At 45.2% G+C, this 25,169-nt stretch overlaps 1 protein-coding gene across 5 annotated transcripts in view; it reads right to left on the reverse strand.

Annotated features, from left to right (window-relative positions):
* The window catches only part of LOC137784547 (collagen alpha-1(XIV) chain-like), an 82,223-nt gene that overhangs the window by 48,970 nt on the left and 8,084 nt on the right, over positions 1-25,169 (reverse strand). For all 5 annotated transcript variants that reach the window (XM_068575314.1, XM_068575313.1, XM_068575312.1 and 2 more), the window contains exons 3-7: positions 24,784-24,900; positions 18,086-18,229; positions 15,576-15,659; positions 913-1,071; positions 121-240 (exon numbers count right to left, since the gene is read on the reverse strand). In XM_068575314.1, the coding sequence (XP_068431415.1) occupies positions 121-240; positions 913-1,071; positions 15,576-15,659; positions 18,086-18,229; positions 24,784-24,900 (624 nt within the window). The remainder of the gene's footprint in view (positions 1-120; positions 241-912; positions 1,072-15,575; positions 15,660-18,085; positions 18,230-24,783; positions 24,901-25,169) is intronic.

Genomic DNA, 25,169 nt, shown 5'->3' on the forward strand with positions numbered 1-25,169 from the left:
CCGTGTGGTAACTGTTAAAACAGGAAGGAGCTCCAGAACCGATCAGACACAGACACACAACACGAGGACGGACACACACCAGTGTGTGTTCATGAACTGTTGTTGTTCTTTTGTCGTCACCTGTCAGCGTGTTCCCTCCTTTGTACGGAAGGTTCTTCACGGCCTCCAGAACGGCGTCTTTGGTGGAGTGAGCGTTGAGGTGCCACTCGATGCGGGGGTCACCGCTGTACTGAGCCAGACCTGCACACACACACACACACACACGCACACACACACACACGCACGCACACACACACACACACACGCACACACGCACACACACACACGCACGCACGCACGCACGCACGCACGCACGCACGCACGCACGCACGCACACAGTAAATGTTGTTTGTCACATTTTGTAAAAAACAAAATGTAAAAATGATTTTGTAAAAAACATTTTATAAAAAAAACATTTTAAAAAAATGTAAAAAACATTTTTATGAAAAACATTTTGTAAAGAATATTTTATTTTTTTGTTGTAAAAAATATTTTATAAAAAACATTTTGTAAGAAAAAAATTGTAAAAAAAAAAAAATTGTAAAAAGAAAAAAATAAGAAAAAAATTAACATTTTTAACTTTTGTTGATTTTTTAAAAATATTTTGTGATTTTTGTAAAATTTTAGATTTTTGTGCAATTTTGTAAAATTGTGTAATATTTTCTAAAAATGTGTAACATTTTGTTATTTTTTGTAAAATGTTGTAATCTTTTGGTTGAATGTATGAATCCTGAACATTGAAAAAAGACTAAACTAAAAGCACGATGACACTGTTCTGTCCTGGTGACGCTGAACAGAACGTCTGAACCAGAACGTCTGAACAGAACGTCTGAACCAGAACGTCTGAACCAGAACGTCTGAACCAGAACCCACCGATCCGGGTCTTGTCGCTCCCCACGGAGAAGGCCCGCACCAGGTTCTCCAGGAAGGTCCGGACCAGCCGGAAGTTGATGCGCCCGATGCTCCAGGACCCGTCCACCAGGATCACGATGTCCGAGATGGACGGCGTCTTGCACATGTACTCGTCTTCGTCTGGAAGAGACGCAGAACGTCACGAACGGTCATGTTTTACCACTTCAAGGTCGTTTATTGAAGCGTGAAGGAGTTCATTCATCTTGTGTTTCACTGAAAAGCCAAAACAACACGAATATGATTTAAAAACATTTAAAACATTTATCATTAAGGAGATCGATGAGAACTAATAGATTCATGAAACATAGATACTAGAATATACTACGATGTACTATAATATACTATGATGTACTATGATATACTATAATATACTATAATATAATATGATATACTATAATATACTATAATATAATATGATGTACTGTAATCTACTATAATATACTATGATATAATATAATAAACTATGATATGATATGATATACTATAATAAACTATAATATGCTATGATATACTATAATAAACTATGATATACTATAATAAACTATAATAAACTATAACATATTATTATAACTTCTAACAATGTTTTAATGAAGCGAGGCGGCGTTGTGCGACAGCCCGACATGTCCATGCAACCCTTCCTTTAACACACACACACACACACACACACACACACACACACACACACACACACGACTATAAAAACAGATCCCTGATGATGTAACTTTAGGCGAAGAGCAAACTGTTGGTGGGTTTGAACCTCTTTTAAAAGGTAGAGCTGTGAGCGGCTCCTTCCATTCTGTGTGTGAACCGGCGCACACACACACACACACACACACACACACACACACACACACACACACACCACTCGGTGCCGACGGCGGGGTCCGAACACGCGAGGCCGAGCCTGACACACGATCCTCAAGACGTGCGAGGGAATGTTTCCTTCAGGTCAGAGCACGCCTGAACATCTCAGGGAGTGTGTGTGTGTGTGTGTGTGTGTGTGTGTGTGTGTGTGTGTGTGTGTGTGTGTGTTTCTGTGTGCGTGTGTGTGTGTGTGTGCAGTCATTTCATTCATCATTGACAGGAACTAAGAAGTTCAGCTCCATGCAAGTCTCTACAGTGTCGGAATTTAAATGTAAACCTCCTTTGGGTCCACCGGAGGATATACACACACACATATATATATATATATATATATATATATATATATATATATATGTATATATATATATATATATATATATATATATATATATATATATATATATATATATATATATATATATATGCGGTGAAACAGAACCGAGCTGCTGCTCCACTCTAAAGTTTGCGCTGACATTAAATGTCTGCAGATCGTCAGTGAATCTGTTTTCATGATAGTTAATAATACGCAGATGACAAACCGCTGAAGAGGAAGCGTTCAAACAGAAGTACGGGCAGAAGAGAGGGATGACACCTGAAGGGCAGAACGGCGCTCTGGAGAACCGAGAGAAAGAAAGAGGACGAGTCTGCTTCCAACAGCTCGTCTGGGAATAAAGCGGCACCTGGACAGATGGCCGACCAGGAAGAAAGACGGAGAGGAAGAAGCGACGGATGAAGAGACGGATGCAGAATGAAGGAGGAGAGTCCGCGGTGAATAGCAATGCTTCCTTCTGCTCCACTTCCTCAGCCTCCATCTTGGATTCAGATTTCTTACAGATATGATAGTTATTACTCATTCATGAGGCGTGTTTCTGTTTTCACGGAGAAGTTAACAGGACGACGAGAACAGGAATACAAATGTACGAAAACTAAGAAGAGCCGTGGCCGAAAAAAAGAGAGCGGCCTAAAAATAAATCTGGAGACGACGTCGCCGTTCCACTCAGATGATTCGTTGGTGCAGGAATTCAGCGGCGATAAGCATCAGCAATTTAAAAAGAAAAGGTGGAACATTTGGGGCAGCGGACGGAGATTAAAGTGAAGCGGAAACAGAAGATTCTCACTTTGTTAAAGCTCCTCAACCAGGAAAACGTCTCATCAGCTACACAACTAAGAAAAGACAACTTCAGCAGGAGTCTGTGCTCATAACCACGCGGTTGTGTGTTCCTGCAGAAAAGACCATTCACACACAACCGACTGCGTAATCAATATTATGTTGCATTATATCTACTTTATACGCAGATACTCAGGGCTCCCAGCAGGGCCCACGGGGCAGAGCAAGGCTCAGGGTCACGGGTTCAACTCCCTCTTTTAGTTCATGGATAAAGGAAAGTTCTAAGAGTTACAGGAGGAACTCAGGAGGACGAGGAACTTGAGTCGAGGCTACGCTAACAGACTGAGACCATTGCAAGGCAGAGACCTTTGGCAATACCTCTGATATCTTTGGCAATACCTCTGATATCTTTGGCAATACCTTTGATATCTTCGGCAATACCTTTGATATCTTTGGCAATACCTTTGATATCTTCGGCAATACCTTTGATATCTTTGGCAATACCTTTGATATCTTCGGCAATACCTCTGATATCTTTGGTAATACCTTTGATATCTTTGGTAATACCTTTGATATCTTCGGCAATACCTTTGATATCTTTGGCAATACCTTTGATATCTTTGGCAATGCCTTTGATATCTTTGGCAATACCTTTGATATCTTTGGCAATACCTTCGATATTTTCGGCAATACCTTTGATATCTTTGGCAATACCTTTGATATCTTCGGCAATACCTTTGATATCTTTGGCAATACCTTTGATATCTTTGGCAATACCTATGGTACATTTGGCTTTGGCATTAAAGGTGAGATGCCTCCCCCTCACACGCCGGGAGGTCAAAAGGTCGCCAAACAAAGGTCAGAATCTTTGCAGAGACTTTAGACTATGATGGAAATGGAGACAATGTGCAGAAGGAACCTTTCAATAGCGAGACTCTCGAACCGTCGTGAGCTTTTCTGAGCGGCTCCTCGTGTCCATCGTCTGGCTTTCAGCGCAGACGTTCCCAAAGCCCACGCTCGCTCTCGTTACTCGCCACCGAGCAGCCTTTAAGGCAAAACACTGGGCAACAAACTGCCCCGACGCGGCGTCTCGGGGCTGCGTGTTGCTCCCCGGTGAGAGGAGGATGTCCAACAATATAAATGTGGAGCGTTGAAACTCGCCCGCTCAGCACTAAAGAACGTCCCCGGGAAAATAAAAAGGTTACAGGTAAACGATGAATCCACTGACACGTGCACCGCTTGCAGAAAAAGAAGAAGAAAGGAACAAAAACAAGTTCATCTGAACAGTTTGGGGCCAGTAGGAATATAGATGTGTATTTCTCTTTCACATGGAAATCTCCACGGGAAACAAATGAGTCCTCTGTTGTTGTTTGTTGCAGATCTGCAGCTGTTTGCCTGCAACACTGAGAACACCGACGCTGTTACCGCCAGTCCAGGTTTCAGGTTGTTCAGGTCTAATATGCATCTAAATGTCTGCAGAGCGACAGCACCCGAGTGGCTGATCTAATGTCGTTTTGATCGCAGGAACCATTTTCTTACGCTTGGCATCGAACTCGACACGAGAGAACTTATCCAGCAAAGCGTCCGTCTGACTTTACAGGAAGATGGAGAACGACTTCTGGAGGAAGCAAAGCAAAGGTTTAAGGATTGAAGCTTTAAAGTTCTCACCCAATAAGGACTGAGTGACGTAGAAACAACCTGTCAATCACCTCCTAGCCCCGCCCCTAAAGCGTTCCTACCTCCTGCGTTTCCTCTCGGCGCGTTAAGACCGTCTGACAGCAGCCAGCAGACACACACTGCGTCTCACAGCGTGGACCAGGAGACGCATCAGGAGACGCAGTGAAACCAGCTCACTTCCTGTTGTAGTGACACGATTATGCAGAAGGAAGCTCTGATCGATGCGTGATGGCTGCAGCCGACTGACTCATGCAGAGATGGAAATGTGACACACACACACACACACACACACACACACACACACACACACACACACACACGCTTTCCACTTTGTGTTGATCCAGAAACGCTGTTATGCAAAATTAAAAAGACTCGGCTCAGCGGATGACGAAAAAGAGCAAATATGTATTTTAGAGATCAAATTTGTGGTTTTTTGTTTTGTTGTAGCTGCTGGTATGAATATTATTATGAATATGAATATGCATGTTACAAGACGACATGTGAACACAACACGATGATGTTATGAATCTCCGTCACCGACCAGAACTTGAACGCATCATAATGTTACTCAATGGAGCCTCCAGCCGCTAGCCGTTAGCCGTTAGCTCCTTTATTGATGCTCTGAACGTCATAAGGTCACAACATATGACAACGATGTGAAGCAAAGCTAAAGAAACATTTAGAGCGTAAAAGTAAAGTATTTGCATAATTAAATGTTCTTTCTTTTCATCACATGATGTTTTAAGGTGGTATTGAACCCGTCAATGTGTCTTAAGGTGGTATTACAGCCACGGAGCGACATTGTTCTTGTTGACTTTATCTTCACAGGAACGCCGCCGAGTTTACACCGTTACCTACACAGAGCTGCAGAGAGGCCCGCTGTGTGTGTGTGTGTGTGTGTGTGTGTGTGTGTGTGTGTGTGCGTGTGTGTGTGTGTGTGTGTGTGTGTGTGTGTGTGTGTTACACAGAGAGTGGGGGAAGAAGAAAAAGAAAAAAGAAGGTTTTGATGTTCATTAATGACAACTCTCACAAGACTGAGAGAAAAGGAACCAAAGCCACACACACACACACACACACACACACACACACACACACACACACACACACAGACTGACTCTCTTTCTCTCTCTCTCCAGATGGATAGATAGATGGATAGATGGATGGATGGATGGATGGATGGATGGATGGATGGATGGATGGATGGATGGATGGATGGATGGATAGATAGATAGATAGATAGATAGATAGATAGATAGATAGATAGATAGATAGATAGATAGATAGATAGATAGATAGATAGATGGATAGATAGATGGATAGATAGATCGATAGATAGATAGATAGATAGATAGATAGATAGATAGATAGATAGATAGATAGATAGATAGATAGATAGATAGATCGATAGATCGATAGATAGATAGATAGATCGATCTGGGGATGAAAACATTCAGAGTTGATAAAATGTCTGCAGCTCAACTGGAGTCAAAGAGTTTGAAGAGGATTTAAAAGCATCCGGCTGCAGAGAGGAAGGAAACACGTCTGCAGTCACTGAGACAACACACTGCCTCCATACTGTGTACACACAACACAACAACATGTCAACAACACAACAACCTTCCTCAAAGCGTCTCCGTGTGCAACAGAACCCTCGAGCAGAAGACAAACAGAGGAATGAAACAACAGCAGATGGAGAATCTGAAATCTTTCCATAACTTATTTCTCCCAGAGTGCATTTGGTTTTGTTATTGTTGACAAATAAAAAACTAAAAAGACATTAAAACCATCTTTTTTTTCACAATAAAATCCTTTTTCATCCGATTTCTTCTCTGAAAACTATGAATAAGTATAAACACGAGCCGCCGTCCCATCATCATCATCATCATGTGTCTGCCACAGAGGATGAAGAGTTTCAACCTCCTGTAAAAGAACCTGATTCATATCAGCACAAACCAGCTGGAAATAAACTTCTCATCTTTTAATTTTACTGGCAGAAAGCCGACAATAAGTTTGTCAACATGAACGCACAACATGAACGCACAACATGAACGCACAACATGAATGCACAACATGAACGCACAACATGAACGCACATGACCGTGATGAGAAGCATCCAGAGAGACTCTGAGGCTCATTCTGGACTTCTCCTAAATATAAAACATCGCCTCGCATAACTCTGGTTCCACGCCGTGAACGTCCAACAGCAGAACACCACAGAACATGTTGGAGAACCGCATCCGGGTCTAAAAACAAAAAACTTTGACACTTTTAAATGTTTCTGCAAAGTCAGCGTGAAAAGAGTAAATAAAGAAACGAGACGAAGGGAAGGAAAGCTGCTGGATAAATACAGGTTGAGAAAGTACAAGTTTACCCTCCAGACTCTAGGGCGGGAACACACACACACACACACACACACACACACACACACACACACACACACACACACACACGCACACACACACACTCGGCGAGTGGAACAGGAGGTCCGAGCTGTGACTCCATTATTCTTGGCCGTCTTCTGCTGACACGGTCTAATTATTGTGGCCTGGACCAATGGACCAGGAATTAGACCTCATTACAGGGGTCACATCAGACCTGCACACACACCTACACACACACACACACACACCTACAGACACACACTTAGAGTGAGCACCTTCACTATCTGAGAGGTCGCCAGTCTGAGCTCGGGAACACGGGCGATGTCTTGAGCCCGAGACGCTGCAGCAGGAGAATGTGAGTCTGAAAGCTGCGAGTTCCCTCTGAAGGTTTTGTGTGAAAGGTACGAACACCTTGAAGTGCGTCAACATCGCACACCTATTGTTCTTTTGGCGACACGAGGGGTCACGTGATGGTGCATTTAAAGCTCGAGACATCGAGAAAAACTGATGTGAAGACGGACGTGATGACGGACGTCTGAGTTCTGCTGCAACATGACGATTACGAAACTGTAAGCGAAGCAGAAAGCGACAAAACCTCCACCTTCTTGTTCTATCCTTATGAGGACATATTCTCCACACACACTCACACACACAGGAATGCAGCTCCACCTCAACATGTGCACAGGTAACGAGGCGGTGATGTCACTCAGACCGACGGACGAGCGCCAGCAGAGCGCTCAGTCAGCTGCGACGGTCGGAGTCCGATGGTGCGAGATAACGTATCAGGATGTGAAGGCGATGCAACGACACAGAGCTGTGTGTTCCTGTGTGATGCTGCAGGGACCAGCTCACACCTGCAGGGACCAGCTCACACCTGCAGGGACCGGCTCACACCTGCAGAGACCGGCTCACACCTGCAGGGACCGGCTCACACCTGCAGAGACCGGCTCACACCTGCATGGACCAGCTCACACCTGCAGAGACCAGCTCACACCTGCAGAGACCAGCTCACACCTGCATGGACCAGCTCACACCTGCAGAGACCGGCTCACACCTGCAGAGACCGGCTCACACCTGCAGAGACCAGCTCACACCTGTAGAGACCAGCTCACACCTGTAGAGACCAGCTCACACCTGCATGGACTAGCTCACACCTGCAGAGACCAGCTCACACCTGCAGAGACCGGCTCACACCTGCAGAGACCGGCTCACACCTGCAGAGACCTGCTCACACCTGCCCGGCGACACGGCGACGCCCGTCATGTGACAACGGAGGAGAAACAGCACGACTGTAAAAAACTGAAAAAGATGAATGTGGAGCGACGCTGTGAAACCCTGAAGAGGCTTCTGGTTGACGGAAAGACGCCGACGAAGGTTCCTACGATGTTTGTTACGATGTTTTTTACGATGTTTCTTATGAAGGTTCTTACGATGTATCTTACGATATATCTTACGATGTATTTTACGATATATCTTAAGCTGTATCTTACGATGTTTCTTACAATGTATCTTATGAATGTTCCTACGATGTTCCTTACGATGTTTCTTACGATGTATCTTAGGATGTTTCTTACAATGTTTCTTACGATGTTTCTTACCAAAACGTTGCTTCTTTTTATTGAGCGTACAAAAGCTAACGTTTCGTCTTCAGAGGAAACAACTTGGTTGTGTTTAGAAGACAAAACTACTCTGGTCGGGTTTGGAATATTTTTTTTTAGAAAGACTCGGTCATCGTGAAAAAATATCGTGAAATACTAGGTTTAGGAAAAGATCGTGAAATATTTAGGTTGAGAAAAAGATCGTATAATACTTAGCTAGGTTTAGGAAAAGATTGAGAAATATTTAAGTTAAGGAAAAGATTGTAAAATACTTGGTTAGGTTACGGAAAAGATCGTAAAACATTTAGGTTGAGAAAATGATCGTACAATACCTGGCTAGGTTTAGGAAAAGATCGTAAAATACTCGGTCATCACAGAAAATAAGCAGAAGATATAATACTCCTACTTCAGACATGACAGGCTACAATTCACCAATGATGACAGAGCTGAACATAGAAAACGTTAAACACGATGAAAACAAGATCTCCAGTCTTCAGCTCGTTGGTGACCTGCAGCGCCAGAAGCTCTGCTTTGGCCTCGTGAAGGGAGTCTGGTCCTGAAGCGACGTCTTTACGAGCAGGAAGTGATGCAACGCTCCTTCTGCAGTTTATTACAGGTGAGGAGCCTCAACATAAGAAACAAACACACCTGCCCGGAGGATACGAGGCGTTCCAGGTGCTGATGAGTCATCACCAACCAGGAGGGAACGTTCCCCTGCAGATGTTCCACTGCTGGAAACACGGTGAGCTCCTGCTCGCCGGGTCGACCTCCAGCTCTCACTTCACCGTCTGAAAGTTTCTTCAGTGTGAAGTCAGCAACACGCAGAGCTCTGCGGCGCCGACGAGGCGGCAACGAAACAAACCTGGAAACAAACCTGGAAACAAACCTGGAAACCTGAGAGGAACGTTTTGGTGGTTGCCGTTGAATTAATGACTCAATTTAGCATTTTCACTGAAGAAAGAAGAATGAAACCACGATGTAACCGTGAGGTTTAATTGCAGACTGCAGCTCTAATTGCATATAATTATAATCTGGATTTATACAAGGAACACGTTGTGTGACTGGAGGTCGCTTCACTCGGCTGCAGGTCCATTACTGCCCAACAAAAACACAACAATGTGCAACATAATTCATCCTCTTCTACCTCACCATGACTAAAAAACTCACCACAAGCTCACTGCCCAGTTTCACAAACTGGTCTATTTACGTTGTGTTTTTTTAAGACAACATCATTTAAAATGCACGTTAGGAACAAACACGCAAAAAACCCACCAAGTTTAGTTCAGACGAAACATCACAGTTAAACTTAAAATAACTACACACTGTTAGGTTCATGCAACACAACCAGCAACAGTTGTGTTGAGACAACTAACCAGCAACAGTTGTGTTGAGACAACTAAACAGCAACAGTTGTGTTGAGACAACTAACCAGCAATAGTTGTGTTGAGACAACTAAACCAACAATAGTTATGTTGAGACAACTAACCAACAATAGTTGTGTAATCTGTGCTTCCTCCTCCGTTACGGTCAGGTTTTTATACATTTGGTGAGAAATATATTTCATATTTTATATTTTAAATCAGGTGAAATGAACCTGACGTCAGTGATGGTTTAACTTTTTTTAACGTCAGTGTTCTCGGTTGAAAGGTATAAAAAAAAAAGAATGAACGACAGAATCTGTGTGACAAAGCGCGCAGAACAGCAGACACACAACGACGACAACAACAACAACAACAACAACAACAACAACAACAACAACAACAACAACAACAACAGCAGCAGCAGCAGCAGCCTGCAGCGTGTTCACGGGCCGGCGAGGCGGCGGCTCTGGTTTTCAGCAAGTGTGGACAAGATGGAGGAGAGCGAGCAGAAGAGCTGGAAGCAGATACCTGCAATATTTGCAATATTTGCATCAATGCACTTCATACTCACTCGCTGTGAGGGCGGTTGAGCAACCCTGTTGCCCCCCTGCATTGCTCCATATATAGATTGTATGTTATTAGCATTCACCTCCTTTCTACATGTTGTCTGGTCACTGTGACAAACACACTTATTGATTCTTGATCAGCATCAATATCAATAAAACAAACATTTCTTCATAGAAAGCGTTGAACAGCTCATGTGTCTGCATGAAGGAAAGAGGAGTGAAGGGAAGAGGAGTGAAGGAAAGAGGAGTGAAGGAAAGAGGAGTGAAGGGAAGAGGAGTGAAGGGAAGAGGAGTGAAGGAAAGAGGAGTGAAGGAAAGAGGAGTGAAGGAAAGAGGAGTGAAGGGAAGAGGAGTGAAGGAAAGAGGAGTGAAGGAAAGAGGAGTGAAGGAAAGAGGAGACACATAAACGTATGTTATGTTTGTCTTTCTTTCCGCAGAGGACAGAATAATAACTCATGAAAAGCCAGCGAGCAGTGTGAGGTCCTCCTATCACACACACACACACACACACACACACACACACACACACACACACACACACACACACACACAGTATTCTCGCTGTTTTAATGAAGAGGAATCCAGAAAGAAAAATAATGAAACCAAATAGATTCAAAAGACTGAAGATCCAGAAAGTAATGAGAAGAAAAGTGAGTTCAAACAGACAGAAGTCAAGATGAAGAGAAGAGGCCTGGAGGGATGGTGTGTGTGTGTGTGTGTGTGTGTGTGTGTGTGTGTGTGTGTGTGTGTGTGTGTGTGTGTGTGTGTGTGGAGTCGTATATAAATATAAAAAGCCTTTTATCACTCGTTGGCTGCTCGCTCCTCCATCTGTCCCGTGCAGCCTGCAGCAGGTACGAGGTAGAGACATGGCAGGTGACTCACACTAATATAGATATAAATAAATGTAGATATATATAAATATAGATATAAATATAGTGACATGTTCACTGGCTGAGCTGCGATGTGGGTCTCAGCCCTTAAAGGGAAACGCAGCTTCATGAAACTAATATGAAAATATGATTTCATTCTGACGACGATGTCGAGGAAAATTAATTAAAAAAGCATTTCAGTTTAACTTGAAAAGCGACAGGCTCCTCCCCCCACGGCTCCCAGAGTTCATAGCGAACGTTTCTCAGTGTTCTCGGGGTAAAAACAAATACAGACAAAGGTGTTTCCCATCATGCACTGGGGCAGGCAGGCGGTGGAGAGCTGCTGCGGCGCCCGGCACTGAAATCGACGGCCGGCTCGCTCTCGTGAGACTATCCAGGTGTGCGTGTGACAACAAAGCAAGTCGGGAGCAAATCTACCCAGCATGCATTGCACGGCCCGTCTGGTGCTGAAGAGCTTTTGTGTTTTGTGTTCCGGATCGTCTGGGAGAGAAGAACGTGAAGTTAAACTCACAGACGAATGAGTTTGTGGGTAAAGACTCAGCAGCTCGCTGCTCTCGGCTCTGTAGCCGCAACGCAGGAGTTTTATAGAGCGGAGGAAAGATTAGCGACCGACGCCGAGCTAAACGCGGCCGCCGCCGTGTGCGAGCCGTCACATCGGAGTTAACGTTTAACATTTAACGACCTCTATTTTCAATTCAACTATTTTTTCTATGTGGAAGTCAAAAGCCTTCAATTATCTCCACGAACGCGACTTCTAAAACAAACAGATGTTTGGGAGGCGAGTGGCTCTGCTAGCATGAAGCGTGCTGCTGCGGCTTCTGTTTGTGGTGATGACAAAATAAATAAAAATGGTGGAAATACAGTTTTTAGAGAGTTAGCAGTGACACAAAGGGACGAGGAAGTGACAGAAGAAGACGTCTGGCCAAACAACGAGGCAGAAAAGGACTTTCATGGAAGTCCTGCAGCCGTAATTATCCCGACCGTTTTGGATCAGATCCCTTTGGACTCGCCTCCTCCCTTCCTTCCCTCCCTCCCTCGCCTCCTCCACTCGCTCCGCTGTGACTCGTGTTTGTGCGGCGGGATGCGAACACAGCCGGTGAAAAGTCTCGTGCTCAGTTTCCTCAAACATCTGTCGGGCCGTCGGCGGCGCCGCAACAGGACGGGCTGCTGGCAGCGGATCTGTCGCCGCGAGCGAAGCCGTCGCCTGAACATCTTGAGCGTCGGCAAAGTGTTGACGCGCCGGAGCAGCTGTTCAACCAGGAAGTCCCCGAGCCGGGAGGAAGTGAACTCTGGTTTCTGTACGAGGCGACGGAGAAAAGGGTCAAGATATTCTGCTGATGGCGTCGCGTTAGAGCGGATTAAAATCTGCTAAATATTGAATTTAAATCTTTTTATCCTGATTGGCCGTCTTCCCTAAAGAGCCAATCAAATCCATCCAATCAAGCTCCAACACACACACCTTGAAGAACAATATCCAGACACAGACACACACAAAACCTGAACAGGACCTTCAGATACAGAGGATTGTTTTTAGGGCTGTAAAAGGTCATCGAAACACCTGGTTGCAGCTCTGCAGGTCCTTCCAGCTCACGGTGATGTTGAAAAAAATAACATCTTCAATCATCTGTTGCAACCCCTTAACTTCGGGGCTCACAAGAAGGAGAGAAAACCATAATTGCATGAAACCTCAGTTAGAATTAAAGCGACCGCAGGACTAAAGAGTGAACTCAGAGGTTTCAGGTGCAGAGAAAACACAAGAAGAAGAAAAATAACTGGCAGGTTTGTCAGGTTTTCTGTCTCCGTCTGGAGGGAAGAAAACACAAATTACCAAAACGCTCTCACGGCGCCGAGAGGAGAAGAAAAGTCCAAGAAGAGTCGAGTTGAACGACGAGAACGTGACGGTTCTGCTGCAGGAGGCGAGAACTATGATGACGTTCTCCTTCTGAAGAACCAGAGAGAAAAGTAGAGAACGCAGCTTCAACACATGAAGCATAGACTTCTATACAACCAGAGGAGTCGCCCCCTGGTGGTCAGGAGAGAGAATGTAGCTTCAACACATGAAGCATAGACTTCTATACAACCAGAGGAGTCGCCCCCTGGTGGTCAGGAGAGAGAATGCAGCTTTAACACATGAAGCATAGACTTCTATACAACCAGAGGAGTCGCCCCCTGGTGGTCAGGAGAGAGAATGCAGCTTTAACACATGAAGCATAGACTTCTATACAACCAGAGGAGTCGCCCCCTGGTGGTCAGGAGAGAGAATGTAGCTTCAACACATGAAGCATAGACTTCTATACAACCAGAGGAGTCGCCCCCTGGTGGTCAGGAGAGAGAATGCAGCTTTAACACATGAAGCATAGACTTCTATACAACCAGAGGAGTCGCCCCCTGGTGGTCAGGAGAGAGAATGCAGCTTTAACACATGAAGCATAGACTTCTATACAACCAGAGGAGTCGCCCCCTGGTGGTCAGGAGAGAGAATGTAGCTTCAACACATGAAGCATAGACTTCTATACAACCAGAGGAGTCGCCCCCTGGTGGTCAGGAGAGAGAATGCAGCTTTAACACATGAAGCATAGACTTCTATACAACCAGAGGAGTCGCCCCCTGGTGGTCAGGAGAGAGAATGCAGCTTCAACACATGAAGCATAGACTTCTATACAACCAGAGGAGTCGCCCCCTGGTGGTCAGGAGAGAGAATGCAGCTTTAACACATGAAGCATAGACTTCTATACAACCAGAGGAGTCGCCCCCTGGTGGTCAGGAGAGAGAATGCAGCTTTAACACATGAAGCATAGACTTCTATACAACCAGAGGAGTCGCCCCCTGGTGGTCAGGAGAGAGAATGCAGCTTTAACACATGAAGCATAGACTTCTATACAACCAGAGGAGTCACCCCCTGGTGGTCAGGAGAGAGAATGTAGCTTCAACACATGAAGCATAGACTTCTATACAACCAGAGGAGTCGCCCCCTGGTGGTCAGGAGAGAGAATGCAGCTTTAACACATGAAGCATAGACTTCTATACAACCAGAGGAGTCGCCCCCTGGTGGTCAGGAGAGAGAATGCAGCTTCAACACATGAAAAGCTGCAGCTAGACCAGAGTAACGGTGGATTGGCTGATTGAGATGAACTAATAAGTAAATATAGAAACCAAAAACAAATGAAAGATTAAAACTTCTGGGCGTTCGTCCTCATTGTGATTTTTTTTCAGAAGCTGTGATTTTGGCGTTTCAGTCGCCGGCTAACCGGCTGCCAGAAGTCCCATCTGCACCGTCATTAACGCCATTCCTCCATGTCGAGGTTGGCCAACACACAAAGGAAACACAACACAACTTCACGAGGCTGCAAAGGACGACGTGGAGCTTCATGTTCACGCTGCAGGATTCATTTTGGGTTCTGTTCAACCAAACAGGGTCATTGTGTTCTTTTTGGCTGCTATTTAAACGCGTTTCCGATATTTTGTCCACAACCAAGATAAATGTATTGACAAAAACGAAGGACACACAGATTTTATACTTTTATGGGACAAAAGCCGATGTCGTTGGTTTGAAGGAGTTCAGACCAACCTCCTCGAGGTGTCTGGTGGTTCACGACTGCTTCCAAAACCCACACCCGGCTCGTTCACCCGGCTTCACTCATTTCCTGATCTCCCTTCAGTTCTCCTCTTCTCTCTTGTGTTGTTTTGCGAAGACGATAATCATAAAAAAACGTTTTTAAAAAATCACCAAATGGCTTTTGTTTCCAGAAAAAAAAGAAAAAAAGACGATCTTTGATTGAAGCTCTTCAGCTTCCACTTACCTGTTTTTAAAGGATAAAAAGGTCAAAGTATTAACACATGGAGCGCTTCTCGCGTCGGAGGAATCCTTCAGAAACGCTGTGACAGGAAGAAGAGAAGCCGTCTGCGTCCTGAACAAACAGCCGGCCGCTCCGGATTCTGCACTTTGTCAAAAAATCCCCCACAAAAAAAAAATCCATGGACGCTTTTGTTGTCTTTCTGTTTCCTTTCACACGTTCCTGGAGGCTCTGAGTTCCTGACGCGGCTCCTCAAAGAGAACCTCCTCGCTGCACGGAAGAGGGTCTCGACCCCGAAGGCCACCGGAGACGGAGAGAAACCCGGCGGCTCTTCTTCGTTTCAACATCGTCTTCCTCCCGTTTTCCCCGTCAGGGAGGATCTTACCTTCAAAGATCTCGTTGTTCTCCGCCGTGGCGCCGTCGTCTTGTCTCTGCTGGGACTGAACCATCTCCACGCCGGCCTGCTGAGCTGCAAGAAACAAAAGAAGCCACGCCAATGAATGAATGAATGAATGAATGCATGAATGCATGAATGAATGCATGAATGCAAGCATTGTGGGAGAGGAGGAACACCGGGACCAACGACACGACGAGTAAAACTAGAAACAACAAGAGAATAAACCAAAGACACGTGAATCATTATCAACCGTTAAAGCTGCTAAAAGGTTGAAGAATAGACTTCTATACAACCAGAGGAGTCGCCCCCTGGTGGTCAGGAGAGAGAATGCAGCTTTAACACATGAAGCATAGACTTCTATACAACCAGAGGAGTCGCCCCCTGGTGGTCAGGAGAGAGAATGCAGCTTTAACACATGAAGCATAGACTTCTATACAACCAGAGGAGTCGCCCCCTGGTGGTCAGGAGAGAGAATGCAGCTTTAACACATGAAGCATAGACTTCTATACAACCAGAGGAGTCGCCCCCTGGTGGTCAGGAGAGAGAATGCAGCTTTAACACATGAAGCATAGACTTCTATACAACCAGAGGAGTCGCCCCCTGGTGGTCAGGAGAGAGAATGCAGCTTTAACACATGAAGCATAGACTTCTATACAACCAGAGGAGTCGCCCCCTGGTGGTCAGGAGAGAGAATGCAGTTTTAACACATGAAGTATAGACTTCTATACAACCAGATGGACATTAGTACGTTTTCAGACTCTTGTGCATTGGGTTCACTCTGCAGAACCGATCACATCGGGTCAGACTTCCTCCTGCGGCTGCAGGTAAACGCTGTACGAATCAGCGGTTGTAAGTAAGAGCGGCGACCTTAAGACGTGGCGATGTAAAAGATGGCCGCCGCATTGAATCACAGGCGACAGAGAACTCTTGATGAACCGCTCTCCACGTGACATCGGGCCGCACTTCTGGCTCCAATCAGTGATGTCACAGCGGCGCGTCCGCCAGCCGGTGATTGGCAGGGCGCCTGCTGTGACATCACTGATTGGGGCGTGGCCAAGAGGGCAACCTGCTGGAGGTTTGAACCCGAAGAGAAACACAGAAACACAGACTTCAGTGTTGGATTGTTCCTCCGCTTTATGTGCCGTCTCATCGCTGCATTGTTCCGCGATGCCTCCGCTGTAGTTTGTGTTGTTAAAGCTGCGAGTTGTGTAGATGAAGAAGTGTGAGACGAGCTGAGCGCAGCAGGAAACAACACACACTGCACTTTGTTTCACTCGCTGACATTCAGCAACCTGCTGATATTTACTCGTCATACTGCACTACAGGGAACAGATCAAATATATATATATATATATATATATATATATATATATATATATATATATATATATATATATATATATATATATATATATACATATATATATTGCACACATGGACCTTTTGAACAGGATTTGTAATGCAGTGTTTCCTCCATAAACGCATCGTGTCGGGGTTGAAAGGTTCTTTGACTCGGCATTTAAAATATCACGCCGCTCTGCAAAAATGAAGCGATGGCATAAAATCACATTATGAACCTTTTACAGTTTGTCAATAACGATGACAAGTGTTCGAGAACGCAACTTAAACAGATTAGCTTTTCCTGATCCGTGTGCTGCTCCTGAGTAAGCAGAAAGCATCAGCGAGTCGCCCAGTATGTAATGAACGGACATTTATATATATATATATATATATATATATATATATATATATATATATATATATATATATATATATATATATATATATGGTGGAGATATCCTAGCTTGTCAGTGTCCACATAGCCCCCCAAAACACACAACTCCTCTGGTTGTATAGAAGTCTATGCTTCATGTGTTAAAGCTGCATTCTCTCTCCTGACCACCAGGGGGCGACTCCTCTGGTTGTATAGAAGTCTATGCTTCATGTTGTGTTATTGCGTTTGCGTCCTCAACAGCTTGAACATCTGGTAAACGTTTGTGTGTTGTTGTGTTTATGCGCTTATGAAATATGAATCTGAAGCAGAAGAGCGTCCGTGTTGATTCACTGAGATCCTAAAGTTTATTGACTCTGTGTCTAATTCATCAAAGCAAAGAAGGTTTTGATGTTGTTTTCAGCCGCTGACACTTGTTTTTAATGTCCTGATCTGGACGCTTCTATTCTTGGGATTTTTTTTTTAAATATTCAGTTTTTCTTTCCCGTCTCTCAAAGTTTCTGCACAGAACCAGAAACTGTGGTGAAACTGTCCCAGTTTAATACTGATGAGTGTCAAACTACTTTTAATTCCCTTAAGTTCTCGTACATGGGTCTCCTAAATAAATAGTTATGTAATAAATATTCAATGATACATAATTTATGGTCATTTAGAGTCAAATAGAGTGGCCAAACTCGAGGCTTCAGCCCGGCGGTCCACAAAGCAGTGGGTGATGTTTTGATGACCTCGTCATCTCTCACCGTCTGAGGTCCAGAGCGTCGCTCACCTTCATGTTTGGCCTGCAGAGCTTTGCTCTGCTGTCCTCCGCTGACAGCCACGATCTTAAAGTCGTATTCTTGAGACGGGTCAAAGTCCTCGATGAGCAGCTTGGCTTCCTGCTTCGATACCTCGACCTCCGTTTGCTCTCCACCTGTTGCAGAGGGAGAGACGAGAGACGGTCAGCGTCTGAAGGCCGACGGTCAGAGAGAAGAAACAGTTGCCGGTTCATCGTCTGACCACACAAGATCCTCATCATCGCAATGAAGAGAACGAGCAAACACACCGAGGACAAACTCGTCTTCATCAGTTTATAGTTGAAGGTTGAGTTCACAGCCAGCAGGGTGTCAAGTTCACGAGTCAAAATGTCTGACCGCTAAAGGTCCTGCTACAAATTGTAATGAAAGAACGTGTCACAGAGCATGAAGGAACTCAGCTCATGCATTGTTTTTAAATGTCTTTGAAACAACCACATCGCTTGTGCATTAACCTCTTATTCAAACTCGTTATCTTCCATTCTGCTGCTGCGTCTTTAGCATCATTTGCATCCTCTGGTGACGTTGCGCAGCCTCTCGTTGGCGCTCACTGGGTGGAGGCGCTCGTAGCACCTGTTTCAGCTGCGTGAAGATCTGGAGTGCAAACGTTTTCATTCCCGAGGGAGCAATTAAACCTGCAAACTGAACTTCCTACGAGCAACCTTCACCCGCTGCGGGTCACACGTGACATGTCTTGTGTTGTATGGAAATATCATCAGAGAGACATCCACACGGGGGATGGCAGAGTATTTATAACACCTGACCTGCACTTTAGAACTGGAAGAAGAACAAAAGGATCAAAGCAAAACGTAAAACTCATCTATTTAAATCTGCTTTTTAACCTGCAATGATATGTATGCTTTTGTTTTGTTATGATGTCATCTCTCTGCCTTTTATTGTTATTGCTTTTACTGTGTCCGTCTTTACTAAAGGAAGTGCATATTTAAAGCGCTATATAAATACACTGTGTTATTATTATTGCAGAAAGAAGTGAAGGGAATGCCGACAGAAGGATGAACAGAGGAAGTAAAAACATAATTTTTTGAAATACATGAACTTTAAATGCGGAGAAAAGTCAATTTAGATTAAAAAACATAAGCATTTTATACAAAGATTAAATATTTTGATGAACGTGGGTATGTTCAGGGACACGTATTGAGATATGTTGTAAAGTTTGTGAGGATCAGCCAATTGAGTAGGAAGTTATATGTATTGCCGTACTAAGTCACGCCCCTAAGACGTTCACTGGTTCATATTTTCTAAACGCAATGAGATATCAAGAAAGTTGAAGATATTGTTTGATCACATTGAACCAATAATGATCCACAGAAAGTTTCGTCAGAATCGGACGCAGCGTTCAGGAGAAGTTGGAAATAAAGTGTTTTTTTCAAAATTCAAAATGGCGGAAAATCAAAGTAGGCGGAGCTTAATGCCACAATTGACTTTTTTGTAGAGCTGTCTCACCCGGACATGTGGGCCAATTTCAAATTGGCGATTTGTGCTCGCTAGCATGCATCGCCAAAGAGGATCGGGCTAAAGCTAATCAGCTAATGTCCCCATGCTGTGTTGTTGGGTGGCTGAATTAATATCGCTTACGTTTGAGAGATTCGAGGATCCAGAAATTTACAAAAATCAGCGAAAGACATTTCAGAAATGGAGAAAAAGTGTTGTTAATATCTTAGCTTTATGCTAACCTCCTCAGTCGTAGAAGGCTAAACGATTAGAGCGGTGGATAGAATCGATGCTAATGGGCTGATGGCCTGCTGTTAATGTTATTTTCTCTCGCCAGTGTGGCAATGAAAGCACAGTGGAATAACCAAGCTAATTAGCAGACAGCTGGCTACTTAGCTAGCTTGGCAATCCCGCCGTGCGTTAATTTATGCAACACCGGCTGCAGGATAAACTGTCACTTCACCGGTGATAGCAATTTGTTTTACTAAACTGTGACAACAGTCTTGACATAAAGTCTGACATTTTAAAATGTTGCTCATTTAGCTGCTGGCTAGCTAGCTAACTTCCTGCTACTTCCACCAAGCTTTAATGCAACATCGGGTGAAGAAAACTATGGGAACACGGTTGTTATTCAACTGAGTGGCAGCAATGTGTCTTCCTCCACAGCGTGTGGATGAAGCATTACGTTAGCTAGCTACTAGCTAACTCCACCATGTTGTAATGCTAACGTCGTACTGGTTACAGTGACATGCGCACATGGACATGCTATGTGTGTATTTGGGTTGAATGTGAGGACATTGTTGGGTCTTACGATGGCTTTACATTCAAGCTCATGAGCACAATTGAGAAAGACTCGATGTCTCGTTGAAGGACCTTTAATGGAGAATGTCGATAATAACCGCCGGTTATTGAACTGTCACTCAAACCCCCATCCCATACTGGCATTACACACCCACCGCGCCTTTTGACCTTCTCAAATAGCTCCAAACTATTTCCACAAAAAAAAGTCTCCAGATATACTTGAAAAAAAAGAAACTACCAAGAAAAGATAAAGAAACATTTGGAGCCTCTGGCGTCGCGGCGCGAGGAGAACGGATTAACTTTACCATCGCCCCGAGGTGACGACGGATTCAGACCTCCACCGACCGTCTGACACCGACGGCAGAGCAACGCGAGGAAAGAAAACAGGTATGAACCACGAACATGAACACAAGTTAATGAAAGCAGAGGAACTAAAAACCTCAAATCAATAAAATAAAACAGCATCGCATCCTGACAAAAGTGCTTTGATGTCGTGTCGCAGCAGCAGATGGTTTGACAGAAGTCAGCACAGATTAACTCAGACGAGAGAGAGAGAGAGAGAGAGAGAGAGAGAGAGAGAGAGAGAGAGAGAGAGAGAGAGAGAGAGAGAGAGTCAATCATCTCCACAGATATTGACTGAGATCACCAAATGCAAATTGGTCTGAGCGTTTGAGATGAAAGAAAACTGCCGTTTCCTTCCTTCTTTTTGTGTGTTTGATCTAAATAAATGTGTCACTTTGTATCAGGATGAACGTCAATACATCTCAAATGGTCAGTCGTCAAAGACGGTTTATGTAAAATACATTGATGATCAGATCACATGAACTCTACGTGGAGCTCTTTGTTCAGACGGGAATCGGTTCCTTGACCTCTGGAATCCAGATAGAAACGCTGCGTCTGTTGGGACGATGACGAGTCTCAGCTTTAACGAGCTGAACGGAACCACCGCCGTCACTCACTGGAGATTATGACATCGTGCTGGAGCCAGAAGTCCAGCCGCCTCCCTCCCTCCACCCAGAGCGACGCCACAACTCTTCCTCTCCGAAAAGCTGCTCGGCCTCTCGGCTCGGCCTCTCGGCTCGGCCTCTCGGCTCGGCCTCTCGGCTCGGCCTCTCGGCTCGGCCTCTCGGCTCGGCCTCTCGGCTCGGCCTCTCGGCTCGGCCTCTCGTCTCCTCGGCCTCTCGGCTCGACGGCTCAGAAACGAGCCATCGAGCTTTTGGTGAAAACGTCGAGGAGCCAGTTTGAATATCTTAAAAGAAAAATAGTTTTGAAGAATATGAGAGAAGACGCTGAAGCTTTCTGAGTCCAACTGTGACTCGTCCTGCTGGAGCAGAGAGAGGAAGACTCTCTCTCTCTCTCTCTCTCTCTCTCTCTCTCTCTCTCTCTCTCTCTCTCTCTCTCTCTCTCTCTCTCTCTCTCTCTCTCTCTCTCTCTCTCTCTCTCTCTCTCTCTGTTTATCTGTAAACAACATCTACTTCTGCATTTACTCTCCATGTCTCTTCACCTCCATCCTGCTTTCTGCCTCCAGCTTCTTCTCCTCATACGACTCCGACTCTTATCGGACTTTTCCTCCTGCGAACAGCTACAGGATGACATCACCCGCTGATGACATCACCCGCTGATGACATCACCCGCTGATGACATCACCCGCCGATGACGCTCAGCACAGCTGCTGCATCCAGCAGGGCGCAGGTAAACAAGAGGTAAAGAAGAGGTAAAGAATATATACTCTTTATGGCAACAACCGTGCATATGAGGAACATTTATTAATAAATATTATAGACGTTCAACTGGATCCTATAAAACTCTCTCTCTCTCTCTCTCTGAAGGTATTTAAACTTCTTGTCTCTGTGCAGTCTTCAGTTTTCATGGTGAGCATCTAAAGGTTCACTCGTTAATAATAATAATAATAATATTAATAATAATAATAATACATATAATGAATCCGTTACATCGTTATCATTAGTTGGTTATGATTTATCACTGTTTCATCTTCTTAAGCTGCGCTGCAGAGCAACGGGAGGACAAAGTATTTCTGTCCTTCGTCTCAGGGAGTAAATTCCTCCTTAATTTTATTGATTATGTGAGAAATATGAACTGTAGCAGCGAGGGGCCCTGAAGGCCTCACAACTGACTTCTGAACCTTTTAACGGCTCCATAACTCAAACAAAATGAATTCTTGAAGCTTTCCGTCATCACAGGATTTATTTTTTACAGCAGCTGCAACTTTTTTTTTTTATCTTTTCGCTGCAATAAAATATCTGGTTGCTTTTTTCATCAGGAAAAGTTACAAGACCGAAAGGACAGAACCGGAGGAAGAGGAGGAAAGAACTGTTCACACACACACACACACACACACACACACACACACACACACACACACACACACACACACACACACTTTCTCTCTAAAACAAAGCGGCTCGTGATCCTCTGACAGTGATGGAGCGACACTGTGAGCTGCTCTGGGGTCAGTTTACACCTGAACAGGTTTACTGTGCACACCTGGCTGCGACCAGCGCGCCAGAGAGGCATGCACGTGGCGTGCACGTGGCGTGCACGTGGCGTGCACGTGGCTTTACGAGCATCTCAGAGAACCTGGTTGAACTCAGCGGCCGGTGTTCACAGGAGGTTCCTCTGATTGGTTGAAACGCGTCACAATCAAGCGTCACTCATTTCACTGACGGCCCCTGAACGCACCGTGAACGCACTCTGGAGCGAGAACAGTCACTAACAGCATCGAGCCTCCATTCCCGCTGACAACGTTCCAGTATTATTTCACAACTTTGTTGAACCCTTCAATATGAAATCTGCCCAAACAAGGTCTTCAGTCGCATCCTGTGAGCGCTGCACTGCGAGCAGAAAGGAGTTCTTCTCCTCGGGGCTCAGCGACTCTTCTCCTGCATAACTAGAATTTCTCTCCCGGCAGCAAAAGTCGAGCAAATATGATTTGTGCGCGTTGACCTGCATCCTGCAGGTTGCTGCACAGCGACTCCCCTCGCCGCGGCTTATGAGCGTCACGTGGCGGCGAGCGCCGCGGAGCCCAGAAGCCCCGGAGCGAGGCGCCACGCAACCCATCCATCAACGCGGGCTCGGCGGCCAGGTGTGCACGTGGGGGAGCGCACGTGGGGGAGCGCACGGCGGCGCCGATGAACCCGCTGCCAGATATCCCCAAATCAAGAGGAAGCTGGAAGGTTTCTGCAGAGAGGAGAGCAGCTCTGACAGCTGAGCATCACCCAGGAATGTCTGGTTGTATAGAAGACTATGCTTCATGTGTTGAAGCTGCATTCTCTCTCCTGACCACCAGGGGGCGACTCCTCTGGTTGTATAGAAGTCTATGCTTCATGTGTTGAAGCTGCTTTCTCTCTCCTGACCACCAGGGGGCGACTCCTCTGGTTGTATAGAAGTCTATGCTTCATGTGTTGAAGCTGCTTTCTCTCTCCTGACCACCAGGGGGCGACTCCTCTGGTTGTATAGAAGTCTATGCTTCATGTGTTAAAGCTGCATTCTCTCTCCTGACCACCAGGGGGCGACTCCTCTGGTTGTATAGAAGTCTATGCTTCATGTGTTGAAGCTGCATTCTCTCTCCTGACCACCAGGGGGCGACTCCTCTGGTTGTATAGAAGTCTATGCTTCATGTGTTGAAGCTGCTTTCTCTCTCCTGACCACCAGGGGGCGACTCCTCTGGTTGTATAGAAGTCTATGCTTCATGTGTTGAAGCTGCTTTCTCTCTCCTGACCACCAGGGGGCGACTCCTCTGGTTGTATAGAAGTCTATGCTTCATGTGTTAAAGCTGCATTCTCTCTCCTGACCACCAGGGGGCGACTCCTCTGGTTGTATAGAAGTCTATGCTTCATGTGTTGAAGCTGCATTCTCTCTCCTGACCACCAGGGGGCGACTCCTCTGGTTGTATAGAAGTCTATGCTTCATGTGTTGAAGCTGCATTCTCTCTCCTGACCACCAGGGGGCGACTCCTCTGGTTGTATAGAAGTCTATGCTTCATGTGTTAAAGCTGCATTCTCTCTCCTGACCACCAGGGGGCGACTCCTCTGGTTGTATAGAAGTCTATGCTTCATGTGTTAAAGCTACATTCTCTCTCCTGACCACCAGGGGGCGACTCCTCTGGTTGTATAGAAGTCTATGCTTCATGTGTTAAAGCTGCATTCTCTCTCCTGACCACCAGGGGGCGACTCCTCTGGTTGTATAGAAGTCTATATAAGTGACTCCACTTCTCTCTTGATGTATTCCCTCAGTAAACTTTGTAAACATGAGTTTATGTCTCAATCTCTAGTTTCTAGTCTTCTTCTATACAGCCTGATGTTCATTTAGTACATTATGGTCTGTTAGAGTCAAACAGGCCATACAGTCGCTTTAGGGGCGGGGCTAGGAGGTGACTGACAGGTGGCTGGGTTGGTCTCACCTGGCCTGGTGGAGTAAACCACCTTGTAGCCTTCAAACGCTCCTCTGGGCTCCTTCCAGGAGACGAGCAGCCGGCCGGCGCTCAGGAGTTTGGAACGAAATCTCCGCGGCGACGAAACTGGACGAGAGAAAGAAAACAACAACAACAAGATAAACACCTTCAACACAATAACTGTGAGTCATGTAGAGCCCCGTCATCATGAAGAAGAAGAAGAAGAAGAAGAAGAAGAAGAAGAAGAAGATGAAGAAGAAGAAGATACATTGTATCTCATCCAGGCGGGAGGGTGCACATCAGAGAGAGATTATTATTATAGATATGTCACATTAAAAGAGCAAAAGTCTCCTCCTTCTCTTCCTCTTCCCCCTCCTCCTCTTCCTCCTCCTCTT

Source organism: Clinocottus analis, unplaced genomic scaffold (assembly GCF_023055335.1).
Source record: "Clinocottus analis isolate CAN_PGR_092001 unplaced genomic scaffold, fCliAna1.0.p SCAF_14, whole genome shotgun sequence".
In the NCBI taxonomy this organism is placed as follows: Eukaryota; Metazoa; Chordata; class Actinopteri; order Perciformes; family Cottidae; genus Clinocottus; species Clinocottus analis.